The 20698-nt window shown below is 44.4% G+C and overlaps 1 protein-coding gene across 1 annotated transcript in view; it reads right to left on the bottom strand.

The window, feature by feature from the left end:
• Positions 1 to 1183: 1183 nt before the first annotated feature.
• The window catches only part of trpc5a (transient receptor potential cation channel, subfamily C, member 5a), a 62582-nt gene continuing 43067 nt past the window's right edge, over positions 1184 to 20698 (bottom strand). The window contains exons 12-17 of the mRNA XM_070854477.1: positions 19571 to 19692; positions 11896 to 12091; positions 10704 to 10913; positions 6269 to 6310; positions 4351 to 4440; positions 1184 to 2227 (exon numbers count right to left, since the gene is read on the bottom strand). Coding sequence (XP_070710578.1) covers positions 1184 to 2227; positions 4351 to 4440; positions 6269 to 6310; positions 10704 to 10913; positions 11896 to 12091; positions 19571 to 19692 — 1704 coding nt within the window. The remainder of the gene's footprint in view (positions 2228 to 4350; positions 4441 to 6268; positions 6311 to 10703; positions 10914 to 11895; positions 12092 to 19570; positions 19693 to 20698) is intronic.

The raw sequence follows: 20698 nt of genomic DNA, 5'->3' as shown, positions 1-20698 counted from the left end.
TCATCCCAGTGATCGATGGGAGTTAAACCCGTCAGATCCAGGAGGAGGTTATTCCATCTGTCCGGCTCAATCTTTGCAATTTTAAGTCGCATTTCAGTCGAGTTCCATTTAAATTCCTGCCGTTTTCATTCCATTTTTAAATCTGCTGCAGATTTGACGTTTGGTTAAAGGGAAAGACAAGCATCACGTGTTGAGAACCAAACCGGGACCTTTAACAATATTTTCCTTCTGAAAAGTCACTTTGGCTACTTGTAATTCCACAACAATCCTGCGTGTTTGAGTCTCCCAGAGGAAAGAAAGAACATTTGTAGTCTCCATTTGATTCTCCTCCGTAGTCGTCTTGTGGCATGCGTGGAAAGTGGCAGAAGTTTCTAAAGACAGTCTGGTGCGGTGCTGTGAACATGCCTGGTGACCTCGAGCTGACGGTGAACGTGATGCACTGAAGGAGCGGCATGGAAACAGCACAGCGGGTCAGACTTGCTCCGGTCGTCTGCTGGAATACGGCAACAAACAAAAAAAACTCCTCGGCCGACGACGGAGAGGAGACACGTACTGAACCGAACTGCTGACCAGTCAAAGTCAGTTATTACTCTTCGTGTTATGAACTTTTAAATGAGTGTGAAACATTCCTGGAGCCTAGAAAGGGAACGGGACAGTAGTGAGCTAATGCAACGTGGACGCTAATTCTAATTAGACCTAAATCCTTCCATGCACTTCAGAGACGTCACGAACCCGCAGGTCACTTTGGCAGCTCGTCCTCCCACTCAGTAACAGGTTAGCTCGCCACCTTAGCTCACCGGCTAACCGTATGGGGGCCGGGCCTACTCTATGAATTATGGGTGGAACATGATGTGTCTTGCGCCATATTTCCCCGGGGGGAAATCCGGGTAACCAGATGATGATGATGATGATGATGATGATGATGAGCTGTCTTCACGAACATCTGCCATTTCAGGCTCCCCTCTGCGGCCGCAGGTGTTACCGGAACCGTCGCCGAGCCCGCTTTGTATTCGGAAAACATTCTAGAACTCCACTGTAGGATTCCGGAACCCATCCTGCTGAGTTCCGGAACATACTCTGGCCCCTCCCACCCCTCTCTCTCTCTCTCTCTCTCTCTCTCCCTCTGAATGGGTTCAGCCATTTGCAAACAAACAAAGAAAAACAGTTTGGGTGTCCCTCTCTCCTATAGCTGTGTGGTGACAGAGTCCTCTATGACCTCACAGCTGTCCTCTATGACATCGTCGCATGGTCCCACCCACCCGCCCATCATCATCACCCCCCCTCCTCTTCCCCCTCCTCCGTTCACGCCACCCTCGCCCGCTCCTCCAACGCCTCCGCCCTGGAAAACGTCCTCGCTGGAGTCCAGGAGGCGCGAGCTGGACTCGGACATGTTGGAAGCACAGTGCAGGGATTGGCAGGGGCAGGGGGGCGGGAGGGGCAGCGTCAGGAGCGAGTCCCGCCCGTTCGTTCTCCGCGGGGAGAACGACGGGTTATTGATGTCGACTGAGCGGCCCACCTCGTTCAGGTGGGTCTCGCTTCTGGTCACGTCACTGAGTCCGAAGTCGGAGTGGCTGTGGCTCCCAAGGGGGCGGAGCAGCCCGTCGGAGATGGTGTAGGAGGGCGGGGACTGGAGCGGGAGGGGCATGGGCGGGGCTTTGCGTTTGGAGCGTGAGAACAGGTAGGAGAGGCGCTTGAAAGAGTCCGTCTTTGCCCCCGGAGATGAGAGGCGCTGCAGGCGGCTCCTCGTGCGGGCGAGAGATGTGGAGAAGGTGGAGGAGAACGATGAAGACGGGGAGGGGAGGACGGTGGTGGAGGCCGGAGGGATGACGGTCGTCTTCAGCCCGTTGCTCTTTGGTTTCCCCTCCTCTTCCTCCTCCTCTTCCCCCCACCCAATGCCCTCCTCCAGCTCGCCCTCCCCACCCCCTCCACTCCTCTCTACTTGGGTCATTCCAGAAATGGAGCGCACCAAGGCGGACACGCCGAGCGTCGGCGTCGGCCTCGTGTCGTCCTCCAGCGGGGTCATGAAGGTCACGCCCTTTGACCTCTGGCCTGCAACTCCACCTCCTCCTCCGCTGCCGTCACCTGATTCGCTGTCGTCCTCCGAGGCCATGGCGCCGTCGTCTCTCGTCGTCTCGCTGGAGGAGGAGTAATTTCGCCGGGGAGGCCGCCGGTTGCCGAGGAGATCCAGGACCTCGTAGCGGAAACTGGAGATGTCCTGCTTCAACTCCTGCAAAGAGACAGAGAACTATTTTAATGCAATAATGTAAAAACAAAGATGCAAAGATAAAAGAAGAGAGATGGAAGCCAAAGAAAGAACAGCTGACATTAAACTCATATTGATAGAAGAAATTTAATTAAACATTTATTTCTTATCAGGAAGGTTTTTTCTAGAACTTTAAATGGAAAAAATGTCGGACATTCAGGGGAAAAACATGGGAGAGCAAACAGAGAGTGGGTGAGGAGGGGAAGCAGAGGAGACGACGCTGGTGGCTGAATGAGAGAGACGGAGGGGGAGGGAGGTGAAACATCAATTTGTAGAGGCAGAGGGTGAAGAGGAGGGTGAGGACGGCGGTGAGGAGAGGGAGATCGAGGTCAAGAGACGAGCAAAAGGGAAAAAAGGGAGAGTGGATGAGTGGAGGAAGTGAAGAGAGACGCTCGGTGGAGGGAAACTAAAGTCTTTACAACCGTGGCCATGAAACACCACTCATAGCTCCCTCCTGAACTCTAGCTAGCAGCTCAAGGTGGTGGTGGTTAAGTTGCATTGTGGGTAATGTAGGCGCCAGGTTTTGATAAGGAAGAGGACCACGATCTTCCTTTTTTAAGAAACCAAAAGTGCCCTTTAAATAAAATGTATGCTTCTTCTTCTGCTTTCTTCTTCTTATTATTATTAAAGTGTCTATTGTGAGTCAGATGTTGTTCAGTGTAATACTAAATCGATCAAGTAGAAGTTGAAATAAACCACTTTAAGGAAACCTCATCAAAAAGTTTCTTTATGTTATGGTTTACTGAAACAACCACACCAACCATAAAGTAGAGGATGTCACAAAGGACAGATTTTGAAACAGATTTGGTCAAAATCGAAGCAGCAGAGGCAGATTTTTACGGCTAAAACCCACCAGGAGCATCTGTATTTAAAAAAAATCACTGGAAATTTACCAAATCAAGAAAATCTGAACAAGTCAACTAATGAAGTTCTTCTGGAGGGATTTAAAGCTGCATGAAGCAAACCAAGTAGTAGTAACTAACTAGTATAGACAGATTAAGGTTCAAGATTAGTAAAACAACAAAAACAAATATCTGCCCATATATTGATGTCTGGTATATTTCTAAGTTTAACACCCAGAATAGTATCAGACGGTCCAATCTGAAGACGTCTCCTAACACTCTAACACTTCCTAGACTGTCATCAGTCCACCTCCACCTGAGATGTTTCTTCATCTGCATCACACCTGGATTTAAAATATGATCACAGCTACTCCGTCTTTATTTCCACTCGCCATATGGGATCCGAACGCAGCACACGGCTTCAGTCCTCCGAGAACAAATCACTGATTCACTTCAACAAGCACCTGATGTTAGTTACACATTTTAAACACACTCACACACTTGGGGTGTGAAAGTGATTCAGCTGGATGTGCACCTGATGTTGTTCCTGCATTGAAAAGCCCAAAGGAACTTTCCATTTCAAAGCCCAGGCCGGGCTCCCAAGGCATCCTGGGGAACAGGCTCGGGAGCTAAAACAGCTCCGAATAAATTACAGCTCACAAGATTTGGATAAAAGCGAAGAACGTCTCCTGAAGGATTCTCACACTGATCAGAGCTGTAGGTTTTCGGGCAGCAGACGAGGAGAAGTGGTGCAGGTGGTCGTTATTAAAAATCTTTTCATCTTTTAATAAATCTCTGTGGTCACAGCTCGGCTTTTGATAAAACCCGCACTGTTTGCAACACCAATAAACAGCCGCTGTGCTCCTGATGTAGGTATTTCTGAGCTCTGCAGGACCAAAGATTTATGTTGTACTTATTATTGATACTCTGTAGAGCTGCTGTGAGGTGGAAACCTTCCTATGAGCCATCAACATGAGAACATTATGCAGCTATTTACCCTCAAATAACATCTTCAAAGTCATTTCCTGGACTTATACTGCGAACAATGGCGACACTTTCATTCCCACCTTCTCTGGAACTAAGAAACTCGGTTGAAGCAGGAACAATCGTCTCATTTATCCTCTCCTCGTTTTCTGTTGAAATCTGTTCCTCTACGAACTTTTCCGTTGAATATAACGGAGATGACAGAATTAAATGTGCTAACGTCCTGTAGTGACCCTTTGTGGCAGCAGAGGGAGCACCCACCTTAAAGTTCTCCTCCGTCAGTCCCTCGTCCGTCTTGGCGCTGCGTATCATGGCCGCCACGTACCTCTTCACCAGGTTTCTAATCACTTCCTGTTGAAGAAAAAAAAAAGGTGAGTGTAGTATTTAATACCTGTGAGGAATCTAGAAAACATCACTTTGGGATTATTTTAAACTTGCACTGCAGAATAATTCTACTTATCTGATGAATTTAAATGTCATTGTCTCATTAAGTAATCAGCCAATGAGGCGGCTGACCCTTATTGATTTAAAGACCAAAGACAAATTTCACCAGCATTTGGTGCTCAGTGGGTGGCAATGCAAATCCTGACACACACACACACACACACACTAACACACTGCATCCTCCCACAGTCAACACCTGTGACTGCCAAACGGGACGGTCTGGCATGCTGTCACTCTCCGCCTCTGCCAAAACACACCACACACTCCGCTGAAGTGAAGGGCACATTCCTGCGACGGTCCTTAAAAACATGGACGGCTATCAAAGTAACAGTCAGCGCTGCCAAAATAGAAAGTACTGGCGTTCCTGCGTTTGCCAGGCTGAGGTGTCAGAATACAAGAGCTCCGTCTCGGCTGATTTGCTGTACACATTTTTCTTTTTTACAAAAATCCCCACAAAGCTGGACACCAGAATTACAGTCACAGCTGCCAAAAACAATAAGCTGTGCTTCTTTTACTGTCAGCGAGTTTAAAAAAAGGTGCTCGCTCTAAGTTTAACTTTCATTAGATGGCACTTTTTTTTATGGAAAAACTCTAAAAATATAAATATGTGTGGAAGGAAATCTGGTGCTTTTGTTATCACTTTTCACTGCTGAGACGACGGAGCACACGAGCTGCTGATAAAAACCAGAATATGAATTCCACCGAAGGTCAAAATATCTCTTGGAAACTCCCAAGTGATGCAAGTTTTATGAAGCTGCTTCTGATCGGTGGCCCAGTTCACCTTCAACGTTCAATACTTCAACCTTCGCAGCATCCGTCGGTACAAACACAGCAGAACGCTGCATGACGAGCAGGACGGCGCTCTTTTTTTTACCTGGAAAGGTGCATTCATGTGACGCAGACGCACTTATTTAGGTTAATACAATTACGTGTGTTGGCTGCTCACTTTTTGAGCTACTCAAACGTACCCTGTGGAGTTCAGCAGTGCTGTGGAGCATCGTCTCTATGATGCATCAGTAAAGGTGAAGACGGCCGCAAACGAGGCTTAAGACCTCTTTAAGCCTTTTTTAAATAAGCATCCCCGTCTTGTTTGTATTGTGCACATTCACTTTTCCACTGATGCTTTCACACTCAGGGTTTCATGAATCCTGTGTTTGCAAAATGCAAAAAGTTATGAGGAAAGAAAAACATTCAGCACAGTTGTTGGACCTGAAGGATGAAACCCAGACAGATAGATAGATGGATAGATAGATAGATAGACAGATATTCTCTCAGGGTTTGTCTGCTCCAGTATATTTGAAGTTGTCTGTATAAAGACGTGGATGTAGCTTCTGAGTCTGAACAGTGAAGCCTTAAAGCTGCATCCCCTCCACTGGCTCCAAACAGAAGTGTGATTGGATGGAAGTCAATGAGAAAATGAGCTGGAACATTTTCCTGATGAGTTTCTGCTCTCAGTCTCTAGTTTACAGTCTTCTGGTTCATTAAAAGGAAATTATGGTCCCATTTAGAGGAAAATAGACCAGGAAGTCTTTGTGGCATGAACGTCACTTGTGGCTCCAAAAAAAAACAAAACAAGATGGCGGTGACCATGAAGCCAAAGTTGAGGCTTCAAAATGGCGGTGCACTATGAGACGGAGCCACTGTTTCCTGCTGCTAACGGCCTCATAGCTACATCTTTATCACACACACACACACACACAGCAGACAAACATGAAGCTGGGACGCGAGTACACACCTGGTAATGCTGATTCTGTATCAGACTGTCAGCGTGGCGTTCCTGCAAACACAGAGAGAGAGAGAGAGAGAGAGAGAGAGAGATCCTGTTATCGTGCTTTCACATCACATTCAATCCAAAATGAAAAAACATCCACAGCTCTGTTTTCTTTTTTTTTCTAAACAGCGACGCCTTCTTCTGAAAAACGAGGCTCGAACAAGAGAGAACAAATTGCCTTTGGCTGACAGAATGACACTTCTACAACATGGATCCTCCACAGTGGAGAGCTGATGAATAATGAACTCCAGTTAATCATTTTCCTCCACTCAAAATGGATGTGGCATTTTGGAGAGAGAGAAGTTCAGCTCTTCATTTACATGTTGGGCCTTTAAAGCCGCCGCGAGTCACCTGTGTGAGCAGAAATGTGGGTATCTTCCCTTCAACGCGCTCCTCTCGCCTCATCGAGCATGTGGAGCCAATTGAATCGAGTGTACCGAGTGCATTTAGGTTATTTTTAGAGAGCCGCACAGTCAAACCAGACCTATAGAACCCACGGTGTGTTTCACTCCTCATCCGGTGCTGCAGAGAGTCTGCAGCCAAATGTTTTACAAAAAGGGGAGACAATAAAGAGAGGAAACAAGAGAGGCTGACAACGATATGAATGTGCATCCGAATCTGAAAATAAGAGAGTGTTATATCAGAGAAAAGTCAGTAAAAGAGGTATTATTAAAGGGACATTTCCACTGAGAGAAGTGACAACAGGCCATAAATCAGGAAGCTTTTTATAAAACACTCTGGATTCGTCTGGATGTTTTTGATAAGTTTGTTGTTTTTTCTCCTTTTGATTAAAGATTAAAGCTCCAAACATTTTTATTCTGACTAAACTCAAGTTAAGATAAGTTTTAAACTGGATGCATTTAGTTATAGAACTATTGTCACTTGTATAAAAGTGGACGTGGCTGCAGGTTTTTCCATCCAATAATTAGCGACAGACGAAAACACACACGAGAGGATAAACGTGTGTTTAACAAATCACAACTCCCAAAGCTGCTCCACAGTTTTTCAAATCTAATCCTAATTTATTCATAAAGCACAATAAAATCATAAAACTAAACTAAATAAAAACCACTAGACCATAAGAAGAAATAAAAGAGACAGGTCTCATCTCGTGCGGAGCTAAAATCCAAATGATAAAAATGGATTTTAAGATGTAAATAAAAACTTTGAACACCACAAGACACATTATAATGTTTACATTGACAACTGATTCTCTCTTTTAGTGTTTAGTCAAGTCAGTTTCACTTTTTTTTTGCAATCCTGACCACACTCTTTAACCCTTTAACCTCCTCACCAAGAAAAAAGCAATAAAAACAATATCTCCTTGGGGCAGTAATAACAAAAATCAATGTTTTTTTATATTGGCCTCCACCAAACGGTTGAGATGTCGTAAGTAAAAATGTTTTCAATAAGATATAGTGAGTCAAAAGGTTAAAGGTAGAAGGAAAAACTCCTCAAAAAGGGGCTGAGACCCCGAGCAGATCCAGTAAATCTGATTTGAAATAATATAATTTGCTGCACACTGTGTTCTTTTTTCACCCAGAATTCTTTGTTTAATCGTCTTCTTGCAACAAGAAACAACAAAGTTTGTGTTGGAAACTTTAAAAACACATCTGATGTCAGCTGGAACTCAAAGTCTGGACACATTATATGTTGCGGCTCTCTGCAAGATCCATTCACCTAATTTCCTCCTGACACGTCCGTCCTGTTTTGTCTTTGTTTCCTCTCCTCTCCACACCTTTTTCTTTTTATTCTCCTCTTTCGGTCCCACGTTTCACCTCCGTCTCCATTTCCCTTTTCATCATGTTTTTCACACTCGTGGGACTCATCATCCACGCTTCTAATTTGTCTTTCACTCGCTCCCCCTGCTGCCATCCTATTCTGTCCACACACACACACACACACACACACACACACACACACACACACACACACACACACACACACACACACACACACACACACACACACACACACACACACACACACACACACACACACACACACACACACACACACACACACACACCTGCATTCATCCTCCAATAACAATCCATCTCTTCAGAGCCATCATTGCCTTCCATATCTATGTTGTTTTTCTGCTTACAGTGTAAACACACACACATGCACACGCACGCACACACACCACACACTCTCACACACACACACACACACACACACACACACACACACACACACACACACAGGCTCTCTCCCTTGATCAGATCTCTGCAGTGCTGTGTGGCTCTGTGAACCTATGTGGGCTGGTGGGCTTATATAACTCAGCTGACTTCAGCTGAGGTGAACATGCCAGCTGCACCGTGTGTGTGTGTGTGTGTGTGTGTGTGTGTGTGTGTGTGTGTGTGTGTGAGAAACAGCCTCATCACTCTGCTCTCTCTCTCTCTCTCTCTCTCTCTCTCTCTCTCTCTCTCTCTCTCTCTCTCTCTCTCTCTCTCTCTCTCTCTCTCTCTCCAGATGACTGGACTGTTGCATGTGTTTATCCACTGATGTTCCTTATGTGCTTGCAGATACACAGCTGATGTCCGTCCCTGCGACGCCACATTCGTCCGCTCTCTTCGTTCCTCGTTCTCTCCGAGCAGCTCGCTCGACGACTCCCTTCTGCTCTAATTGATTGTGGGCTATGAATTGATTTATTCTTTATGCTACTTCACGCTCTACTCAACTGGACTTCGGTAGAAGCCGTAGTTGTCACCACCTGCCCACCAGATGTCCTGGGCTTTCTGTGGTCGTTGGTGTTTTTCGCGTATCAGCACCCACATCCATCAAGTAAAACACTGTCATATAGAAAATATATGTAATATATATATAAGTTTATTTGTAATATTAAGTGTGTTATTAATATTCAGCTGGACGATAGATGCTACGATTATCACATTTATCGCATCATGACAGTAAGGAGGCGGAAAATCTGCTCAACAAAAGCTCCTTTTGGGGAATATTTTGGATTTAAGTGGAGGTTTATGAGCAGCACAGACAGACTGTGAGCATGTTTGTGGTAAAGTTGTGGCTGCCAGTCAATAAAAACTGCAGCGTTTCCCAAAGAGAAGAAGGGCGTCTCATTTCCTGTACGACGTCTGGTGTAGACGACACCGCTGTGAACATTTCCTCGCCGTGGCATCGCTTACATGCCCTCATCTGTCTGACTGTCCAACCTGTCACCTGACTTTCACATCCACCTGCTCACCTGTTCCCCATTCTGCAGTCACCCTGCCAGTATTTCCCCCAGCAGCTGGCAGGCTGTCAGTGTTGCCTTTTGTGCTCCCCACATGGTCCATGTAGGAGGTTTCTCTCCTTCCTCAGCACACTTGTTACGGAAAGTGTTTCCTTAAAATGACCTTTTACGTCTCAAACTTTTTTCGGCTCATTTGACAAAGTAAAGCAAAGTTCATCACGAAATATCTGGTCCAACAATGCCAACAAGATCTGACAAAAACGTGACACACTTTGGTTAAAACTCTGCTTTCCTTTTCCAAGTAATTCCTTATTTATTTGTTTACAATCTGAGATTCTGGTGTTCCTGTCAGCTGTGATGTTAGTGAGTAAAATATATCAACAAAATGTCACAAATAAACCACAGAAAACTGTATTTTCCTGCATCCCTCCAGTAACCAGACCTCCGTTTGCATGCAAAGCCTCCAGTGACATGTTAACATGTTTTATTCCTCTAAACTTTGGGTTCTGGCTTAAGTCGAGCAGGTGAGAGACTCGTGAGTTGGACTGAATCTGCTGCGTTCACCATCTTTCCTTGTCACAACCAATCAAATTCAAGCTCAGCTTCCGTCTTCTCGTCATTTTTTTTTTCTCATACATATGAATAAAATACGGTTCCCCTCTTCGGCTGAGGAGCAGAAAGCGAAAACACGGCTGACACAAACAATAAAGGCGAAGAAACAACCGTGAAATAAAACCCTGACAAGCCTGTTGTGTATAAAAAAGTGCGACAGATTACTATAAATATTAAAACACCCTTTATTAGATTTTCCCGGCCCCGGGGCTGCACACTGGATCGGCCTCACGCTGCAAGGAAAAGATATGACTTCTCAAAAGAAGGTGAATATTACTTCACAGGTTCCTTTTGCAGAACATTATACTCTATTATTAAATATAGGTCATCAGTATGTGCAGAAAACAGAAGTACTACATAAAATCTGTGTGAGAAGAAGAACAAACAGAACAAATAAAGTTATGTTTTGGTCTCTTTTCTCAGGTATTTTCTAATTCTGCATCAAGATTTGAGTGTTTTTGCTGCACATGACTTGCACAATGACTGATTGGAACATTTTTAACTTCAGTGTGTCCTGGTTTGGCAGAATAAAGCAGTAACCCCAGATCCGACCTGGGGAAACATGACGGGCAGCGAGAGAAGTGGAAGTCTTACCGTGAACTCTCGGAGGTTTTCACATTTGTGCGAGTCCTCCCCGGGCGGCTGGCCTCTCCGGCACAGCTTGTTGTGGAGCCACACGAGCAGGTACAGGATGGACTTGGGGCTGGGGATGATGTTGAACGGAGGCGGCAGCGTGCCGCCCTCGTCAAAGTAACTCATCCACAGCTTGGTGCGGGCAAACTTCCACTCGATGTCTGCGTGGTCCTGCAGGACAGAAGGAAGACGGCTTTTTGAATCTGCTCGCAGTTAAAGACACATAATGCTCAACTCCTACTGCAGAAAACTGACTTTAACTTAAGATATTCTGGCTATAGATCAGTCCTTCTGGAGAGATCTGTTGGAGTGAATACAATACTGTGAATTTATTTAATGAAAACCAGGTAAAAGAACATTTCCTGTAGCCTCCTACAACAGCTGAGGGGGCAAATTCATCATAATCAGCATTTCCACACCATTAATTCCACCAGTACGAGTACAGAGCTCGCATGGCTGCAATGCTTTTATTGTGAAATCCTGGAGGATGTGTTGACCTCCAGTAGTACGGTTTTATAACTCCCTTACTGTACTGGACATTTTAATGAATTCATCAAGACTGCAGGTACAAGGAGTCAGAACGAAAAGTAACTGAGAGTCAAACATGCTGCATTTAAACACCGCTGATCCATTCAAACTCTTTGTGATGAAACCTCAAAGATTTTTGTCTCAGATCTCAAACAATTTGTCTGCTTCTTCTTCTTCTAACGGCGCACTGATGCAACAGAGTGAGAACTCTGACTTGAATCTAAAGAACAAAGCTTTTCCAGAATATGAAGGATCCTTTCCAGCCTTTACAAACATCCACCTTTCGGCCCTTTTTCTTCTTCATCCCAGTTATCGGTTTTTAAATCCTGCTGCTTGTCCTCATCAGCTGTCTTGTTCTTAACGCTGTGTTGTGAGTGAAGCGACCCAATAAAGTCCACGGTAGGACGGCGGCGATCACTTGTTTAATTCTTTATTCTTTTAGTCTTTAAAGGTTAAAAATAAGAGTTGTCAGAAAAATGATTTATCGTTTCAGACATTTTTCATTTAATTCGGTTTTCATTCTTTCTATTTTATGACTGTGAACCCAAATATTGACCAAAAAAAGCCAGTTTAAGATGACACAAGCCATCACAAGCTCACAGCTCTACTCAATGTGGAGGCTTACGGCGATGAGCTGGTAGGAGTTGTTCATCATGGCGATGAGCATGTTGAGCAGGACCACCAGCGAGATGACGTTGTACGTTCCAAACATGGTCGCCCCGATGAACTCCGTGAACTCGTGCCGGGCCTTCACGTTGGTGACGTACAGGTTTAACAGTCCGAATATCGACCAGAACAGAGACTGAAGAGTCTCAAATAACCTGAGGACGGAGGACAAGAGAAAACTTCATGATGTAAAGGATGTCACACTGTTAAGTAAAGAGGGCAACAACGGCAGACATTAATTATAAATCAGACATCAGAGGAGGAAAGTGACACCTAAAAATAACATAAAGACCTTTAATAAACATGATTTTACCAGTTTAACGCTCAGACTCGATCTCGTTTCCTCATCTTCTTCAGGCACAACAAACTTAAGCTGATTTAATTTTCTTTCAAATGGTTAAAGACGACAACAGGAAGCAGTCATTAAGTGATTTTCTCTGCAGGAGCAGATGGATATTAACACCTGACAGACAGGAGAACAAACTGCACTCTGATGCTCACACTCGTATTTCAGATCTTTCTGACTCCTGTGAACATCAGAGATGGTAAATTGCAGCAAATAGATCAGATACCTGCCAAAATCCCTTTGAGCGGAGGGCGACAGGTTACTAAAACTCTGCTCGGTAAATGAACCGCTTGGAAATGTGTGTTTTTCTGCAGCTGATTGACAGGAAACAGTCCGGCAGTGCTGGTGTTGGTGAGCAGTCGTATCTCGCTGCTGTAAAACTAAACTCACTCAAACACTTCACGACTCATGTTCGGTCTGAGAGATGCAAAATAACAGGAGACAGCCAGTAAATCTGAAAAGAAAAGCTGGAGCTGTTAATGGATCGCAGTTCGTAAAATCAGTCTTGATGGGGCTGAACTAAAACAACTTGGCACTCGTGGGCACAAAATGTGCATCCAGATGGCAACACAAATACAAGCTGCAGCAGGAAAAAAAGACTCACTGGAGCTGCAGATAAAAAACCCACATCAACACGTTTTAATATTTAAAGTACAAGAAAGAGAAAAAGGCCTCTAAGAAGACATTTCGCCATCTCAGCGCTGCGGATCATCGTCTTGAAATAAACATCAGCGCAGCAGAGCGGGGGGGGGCTGAAGTTTCATTTGTGACCTTGTGTCAAAACTTAACTCTGCAGCCTTAACGTGCTTTTCCACAAATACTATTCAATAGTGAACAATCTGACCACTGATCAAGTATTCAGGAGCTAAACTTACCCTGCTTCCCCCTAAAGCCACATTTATACATCTCTTATCTCGATATCTCAATGATTTAAAGCTCTAACATAAGCACGCCAGGCCAGTAGGTGGCGGTACTGTGCTACTTCAAACAACACAGAAGAACGCTGTGAGCATATCGAGCATCTGCTTGAGCGAACAGGGATTGGAAATGTTTGGACAGACGACGAGGTGGAGTTTCTGCCAAAGATCTCCACCCTGGAAAAAGTAAAAGCTTTTCAAAAATATCCGGATATGTTTGGACGGGGCACAAGGCTGCTCCTAGCTAGTGTCCGGTAGCGGGAAATGGGACTCGGGCTGCCGTTGCAAAAACAAATAAACCAAGTCAAAACAAACAAACAACAAAAAGACAAGGGACACTTTGTTAAATGCCCCCTATCGGCAGGACACCACACACATCGATCGTCAAACAAACAATGACATTATGAACAAATTTGTTGCACACCAGGAAAATAAATCCAGTTTATAACATGACACGACTTAAGTGAGGTTAGGTTTAGGGAAGGATTACGGTTTAGGGAAGGGAAATAGAGGAGACGTGAGGAAACTGTGGGCCGCCATCAGTTAAGTTTCATAATGATGCTGACAAAAACACGCAGGCTGACCACCTGATCCAGGACTGTACTGTACTCTGCAGCGAACACATCTGTCGTATCGACAAAAGCCGTAAGCAGGAGTGACGAAGCGATAACCGAGCGTTCCACATCGGCGGCGGCCATCTTGGCCTCGCCGGCGCTCTCCTGTGTGCAGCTATTGCATCAAACCATGTAGGTAAACTGTGGCTGGCCTGAGCGGAGCCTAGTCAGCTGGAAGTCAGACCAGGGGGGACCAGATGCACCTGCCAGAGCAAATAAAACATCAGCTCGCAGATTCGTCTGGTTCCCAGGTGACCCCCCCCCGTCCGTCCGTCTGACTGTCTGACTGTGTCTATCATATTTACATCCTGAGGTTTATGAGCCGACTTCACTTTTTATCAGCAAAACACTGCGGCTGACAGCTTCTTGGTCTCTCCACTGTTTCTCTCTACCTGTGGCTATTTTTCACCCTCCCTCTTTATCCTCCTCCATCTTCCTCCTCCTCCTCCTCTTCCTCCTCCTCCCTCTCTCTCTCTCTCTCTCTCTCTCTCTGTCACTTCATCACTCTGTTTACCTCCTCATTTTATTCCCCGTCTCTGCTCTGTCTGTCTTCTCTCTCTCTCTCTCTCTCTCTCTCTCTCTCTGTTTGTGTGACAGTCACAGTTACAGCGGCGGTTATTGAATTTTTGATGAAGCAACAATTGGCAGAACCCGACATCACAAGAGAGGGAGAGAGAGAGAGAGAGAGAGAGAGAGCTGGGGGGAGAGAGAGGGGGAGGCTTTGTCTGCAGGGTGTTATATTTGTGCTGCATAAAATATTCACCACTCCAACATTTATTGTCATTGCTGAGTGCGCCAGGAGAGTGTGTGTGTGTGTGTGTGTGTGTGTGTGCTGCTATGAGGTATGTGTGCATGTGCATGATTACTACATCAGTCCAGAGTGTGTGTGTGTGTGTGTGTGTGTGTGTGTGTGTGTGTGTGTGTGTGTGCATAAACAGCATGTGAGTGATGGTGTGAATTTCCTGTAAATGCACATGTGTATGGAGGTGAAGAGTGTGTGAGTTACTGTGTGCATTCAGCGGGCGAGAGACTGAGGTGAGTGTGTAAATGAAAAGAGAGAGAGAGAGGGGGGGGGGGGGGGAGGGAGGGAATTTAATCAGCGATGAATGAAGCAACCGAGCGTGATATTGCGTCGGAGTTATGAAACGAGAAAGAAGGGATGAGGTGAAGGAGAGGAGACAAACGAACCTGTTTCTCTCTCCTTTCCTCATCAAGCACAGATTCATTAATCTCTACTATCGATTAATTCATTATTCTAGTCTTTTATCTTTCCTCTCCTTTCTTCTCTTCTGTACTTTTTTCTAAATTTCTTCTCTCTTATTTTATTTGCTTTTTTTGTTGCATGTAAATATTTTGTGCTTAACAAGAGGAAATTAGCATTTTATTGCTGCTTTTGTCTTTTTTTTGTGTCTAAAAGAAAAAATCTATTTTTAGAGCTCTGTCATTCTCCACCTCCTCTTGAAGCTTCTCCTCCTTATTTTCTTCTCTTTAAAACTTTATTATTTATTATTATTATTATTCAGAAACAGGTGAATTCTGCATAATCTCAGCAGAATTAAATTATAATTCTGCAACAATAAACAAAGAATGTATGATCAAAAAATAGTGAGATGACAAAACCTCAAATATTCTTCAGAGCAGTAAAGATTGTGTCCAAATCAAGAGAGAAAAATGGAGATTTTGTTCCTCTTTCTGTCCCCTTATTTACTATCTCCTCTCCTCATTCCTTGCTCCTGTTTCCTCACCCTTTACCTGCATCCTCTCCTTTTTCCTCCTCCCTTCCTAGTTTTGTTCACTTCCCCCCTCCTCGCTTACAATCACCCTCTTCCTCTCCTTCTCCTACTTTACTGTCACTCCTCTCCTCGTTTCCTCTCCACTCCCTCTGTTTTATCCTCCTCCTCTCCTCTCTTTTCCTCCCTTCCTCCCCCTCCCTCATCTCCTCTCCTCTCCTCTCCTCTCTCTCATATTTCTCTCCACTAAGCCGAGTCACAAACTGCCACAGCTGATCCTCACAGCCACTCAGTCATTTCACTGCTACAGTTCTACAGTTGTGTGGGAGGCAGGCTGAGAGAGAGAGAGAGAGAGAGAGAAGGGGGGAGAGAGGGAGAGAAAGACAGTGTGTGTGTGTGTGTGTGTGTGTGTGTATTAGTGTGTGTGTGACACAGAAACATTGCATGCAGTGTTTCTGTGTGAGAAAACAAAGTGATTTTAGAATTGGCAGCCTGACAGTGTGCAATTAAATCATTCCTACAGTGCTTATCTTGCTCATGAATATGGTAGATTTTCTCTATGTGTGTGTGTGTGTGTGTGTGTGTGTGTGTGTGTGTGTGGTCTTGGCACTGGTGCAAAGTTAAATCACTGCAGGCACTTTGTCGAATGGAGCACCGGAGGATCATTGTGACCACAGTCCTCTCCTCTTATGTGCTCCATATGATCCAGAAACAACACATAATAATAAGATGATGTCTCTCTACACCGGCATCATTCAAACCTGACACTGGACACTCAAATGTAAAAGGCAGCGCGCACACACGACATGCAAAGCCTTCATCAGAGCCTGCAGGAATAAGGAAGTCAGCTGGTGATTGGCTGAAAGGGTCACATGATATCTAACTTCCTGGGTTACAGGTTCCGTGATAACCTTGTTCAGAGGAAGCACCTGAGGCTGAAATCATCCAGCAGGTGTTGTCGTGCTGAAATGGTAGAGTAGTTTTTCCATGTTCCCTGTGCTGAGAGCAGATAATAACATCTACCTACTGTTTGTTTGCTTATGAAGCTTCATTGAGCTGTTCTGTCTGTCTGTTTCTTTAAGCTTTACTGATCCACCCATGGGTCTTGGAAGCAGAGGGAGCATTCAAAGAAACGCACCTGAGAAAAACGTCCTTATTCAAATCCTGACTTTGTTGTTCATGTGACTATCTGGGCTCCAAGAGAGAGAGAGAGAGAGGATAGTGTGTGTGAAAGAAAATAGACTTGTCTGGAAGCAACCGAGTATTTACAGCATTTGCATGAAGGTATAAAAACAGGTAGAGACACACACACACACACACACACACACACTGTCTCTTATGCTGCATGGTGTAAAACGATCTCACACATTAGTGGTGTTAAGTGTGTGTGAAGTACAGATGAGCAACAAAAGGAAGGAGGGGGGGGGAGAGACACCTGAGCAGAAACAGGAAATGATCTTGTGAAAAACAACTCCTAAATGTTGATAAGTGTGTGTGAATTACACACACACACACACACACACACACACACACACGGAGGAAATAATCCTTGCATTGTAGACTCATGAATGCTGACGCAGGCCGAGCCGCCCTGCAGGGCTGCGATCGCTCTGTTTGCATTATGCATCATGTGGCTGATCTGCTCGCTCTTTTAGCTCCAGCATGAAGCTGATTTCTTCTCTGCAGACTCTGATCCGCCGGCGTCGTGTCGGAGAAGGTGAGCAGGTGAGCAGGTGACACTATCGACAAGATTTTGTTTTTCTTTATCCGAGCCAAGAGTGTGTTTGTTCTTTTTTCAAAAATCTTTTTGATATGAAAAGATCTGAACGGATTCACGGTTGCACAAACTTTGACTCGAGTCAGCGTTGGCTCTTCAGTATTCAAACAACACTGTAATGTGTCCTTAATCAAAGTGCTTTTGATTTCCAACAACACCTTTATCATGCTTTAAGGTGCATATTATGTAGCAGCAGCAGTTTATTGTAGCTGTAGTTTACTGATGAACTTATGAGACTCTTCCGTTCCTGATAATATCACTACTTTGATTCTGTGGACACTTAAACATTAAAATGTCAACAACAACTCTGCGGAAGGTTTTTGTTCACGATCATTGGAGGAAAATAACATATTTATCTTGTATCTGCTCGGCGTTAAAGAGGCATTTCACCTGCGTGATAATCCGTTGATGATTATGTTCATCTACAAACTATATCGCACTTTTAACTTTCAATAAAAACAAAAGCTGTTAAAGGTTTTGGAGTGTGATCTGCTGTTTTGGCATCCCTCCTCCTCGCAGTCCTGTCATTGCCCCGAGAGCTTTACTGTAATGGAATCGATCGCAAATCAATACAGCTATTATCTTAAACAAACAACATGGCTCATCAATACTCGGCTTGGCTCTCCCCTCTGCCTCCCTCAGCAAAGACACGCCGGACCTCTGGGTGTGTTGCAGAGCTGCCACATGAGCCATAACTCACACTCGGCCTCTAAATAAGCTAATGCATTTGCAAACCAGCACATTAATATTCTCCACGTCTCCTGAACGAGCCTGAACTCCTACTCGACACCCAAAATTGTTTCCATATCATTATGTGGTGCAATGATGCGTAAAAACAGTGTGTTTGTATGTGTGTGAGAAAGTTATGGTCGATGCAGCACTGCATCTTGGACGGGATTTGATTCTCGGGGTGCTGCGTGCAATAAAATATTCAGACATCGATACCAGACAGCGTTTAAGTGGTTGTTTGCATCGCTGCTGGTTGACATTAGCAAACACGGCATCGCTAAAAACAAACAAACGACTTTCTGTCCCCTGAACGTCAGGGTTTATTTCCATCCGGAGACAAAACTGGCAACAAACTACAGACCTGACAACACGCCGCAGACGGGGCAAGTTTTGTTTTTCTTTTCATGAATTAATGAATGTCTGACGAAACAAATAAACTAGAAAAGCAGAGAACAGGTGACTTCTGAGGTAGCGTTAACCCAACTGGGGACACCGGTTATAACTGGCTCCGGTGCAGTGAAGATGGTGCTGGAGATAACAGAGATGTGGGTTTGTTCATTAACTCACGAGTGGATCATAATATATTGAGTATGGACTTATTCTGCAGATTCTCTGGTCCAAAACGAGAACAAAACTTTCCTATAGATGTCAGTTTCTAGGCCATAAAGCTTATTTCTGGATGTGATGACATCAAACCGAAGAAGTTATAGATGACTTCCGGCCCGACTGGCTGGTTAAGAGGAGCCAGCAGTCAAAAATTGCTAACCACCACAATGTCGCAAGGTCATTCAGCTTACAGGAATATTAGGCTGACCGATCCAGTAGTTTGAGAGATTAGCTGCGGACACACACACAACCAGACAAACGATAATAAAATCAAGACCCAAAAATCTTTTCTTGGCTCTGAGGTTGGACTTTACACCATATTCACCATCTTAGATCTAACATTTGCTAATTAGCATTAAACACAAACTACCGCTGGGGCTGATGAGAACGTCTTTCATTTTGCAGGTCATAAGAAAATACATTTCAACCTGCTGGTGGCACTAGAGGAGGACTTAAGGAGCCGCTAAAAGTTGTTTGGATTCAATGTCAAGAGCCAAATTTCCGGGAAATTCAGGCAGCAGTTAGTGGCAGAGATGCAAAATTAGCATGTAGCAGAGTCAGAGAGCTATTTAAAACACAAATAAAGCTATTTAGGAGATAATAGAGTAGAAACACAAACTGACCAGCTGCAGATCACAGTTAATGTCAATTCCCTTTTTACATTTTACAGCTTTTAAAGGCACCTTTAGACCAGAGGGTTCAAAAGCAAATATTTTAGAGACATTTTAGGAATCAGCATAAAAAATAAATCATAAAAATTAACTGCATTTGTATTTAACTTCAGCAGGAGAGCAAACAAACAAAAACATATGACCACAGCAAAGGTGAACCCTGCATTATTCAATGAAATCCATATTTGTGTGTCAAACTGTCTCTCCCTTGCAGACCGTTAAAGACCCGTGAGGTGATACTCACGTTGAGAAGGCGTTGTTCTGCCTCTCACAGCGGATGCCCTTGCAGTTGTTGTGTTCCTCTGAGGCCTTGGTCTCATAGTAGAAGTACAGCTGGTTCAGACCGTTAGCAAACGCCAGCAGGACCTGCAGGAGAGAGACAGGATTTCACTGAGCCGCCCATGAAGTCGTCACACCGACACATGTTCGTGTACATGGAGGCGTACTTATGCACAGGACAGATGAGGGAATAAGGACAATATCAAACATACACATCCAAGGAAACAGGCCGTCTATGCAGCTGGTTTTCCATTTTGAAATGAAGCTCTTCAGTCATTCTGGACCAGACTTTACATTCTGTTGCAGGGATTGACCCTCTGTTCCTCCACAAGCACTGTAGTGTTACGTAAAGCCGCTACTGAGTGAACATGAAGCAAAGCGGCTTCTTTGCCTCGGGCTCACTGGGATTGATTTTAGGACTTCAGGGAGCTAAACGCTCCTCCTGTGGATTGTGTTGTAGGTTAGGAGTTCCCTTGAGAAGGAATTAATGAGCTTTGAATGTAATGAAATAGGCCTGTAATGTCCTTCGACCATCACTGAAGGATACAGAGTGTTGAGGATGCTGCCCGGTTTGAAAACTTCTAACAGAGAAGTAGCATATATGGTGTTGGTTATGTTCCTTTACAGCTATTTGATGGATTTTTCACTGAATTTGATAAAGATATTCCTTTTCTCAAGAGGATGGCTTTTATTTTCTTTGTTTTCTGGCTTATGGTTGCACCCCATCTCAGCTACCCTCTGACCCATGACCTAACTTTAAGATAAATGCTAACATGTTAGCAAAAGTTGTTTAACACGGATGTTAGGAAGCTAATGTGCTAATGCTGAGCCTCAGAGTCTGAGATGTCCAAAAATAGCCACCATACAGGCTAAACTTTACATTTTTGCTGCAACAATTTAGTATTCAGCACAAAATGATGGCCTTTACACGACCACTAGCAACCGAGACTATACGGATAAGAGCTACACTTGAATTAAAATCAAGTACTAAAGTTTAAAACGTGAAAAAAAACAAGCAGGCAAACATAAAAAACTGAATCTTTCAGCTAATATTTAGTGTAAAGAAACACCAGATCACATCCGAGGCCGTTGT

This window comes from Pempheris klunzingeri, chromosome 23 (assembly GCF_042242105.1).
Source record: "Pempheris klunzingeri isolate RE-2024b chromosome 23, fPemKlu1.hap1, whole genome shotgun sequence".
NCBI lineage: Eukaryota > Metazoa > Chordata > Actinopteri > Acropomatiformes > Pempheridae > Pempheris > Pempheris klunzingeri.
Note: the sequence above shows the minus strand (reverse complement) of the source record. Positions and strands in the feature narration are given on the sequence as shown.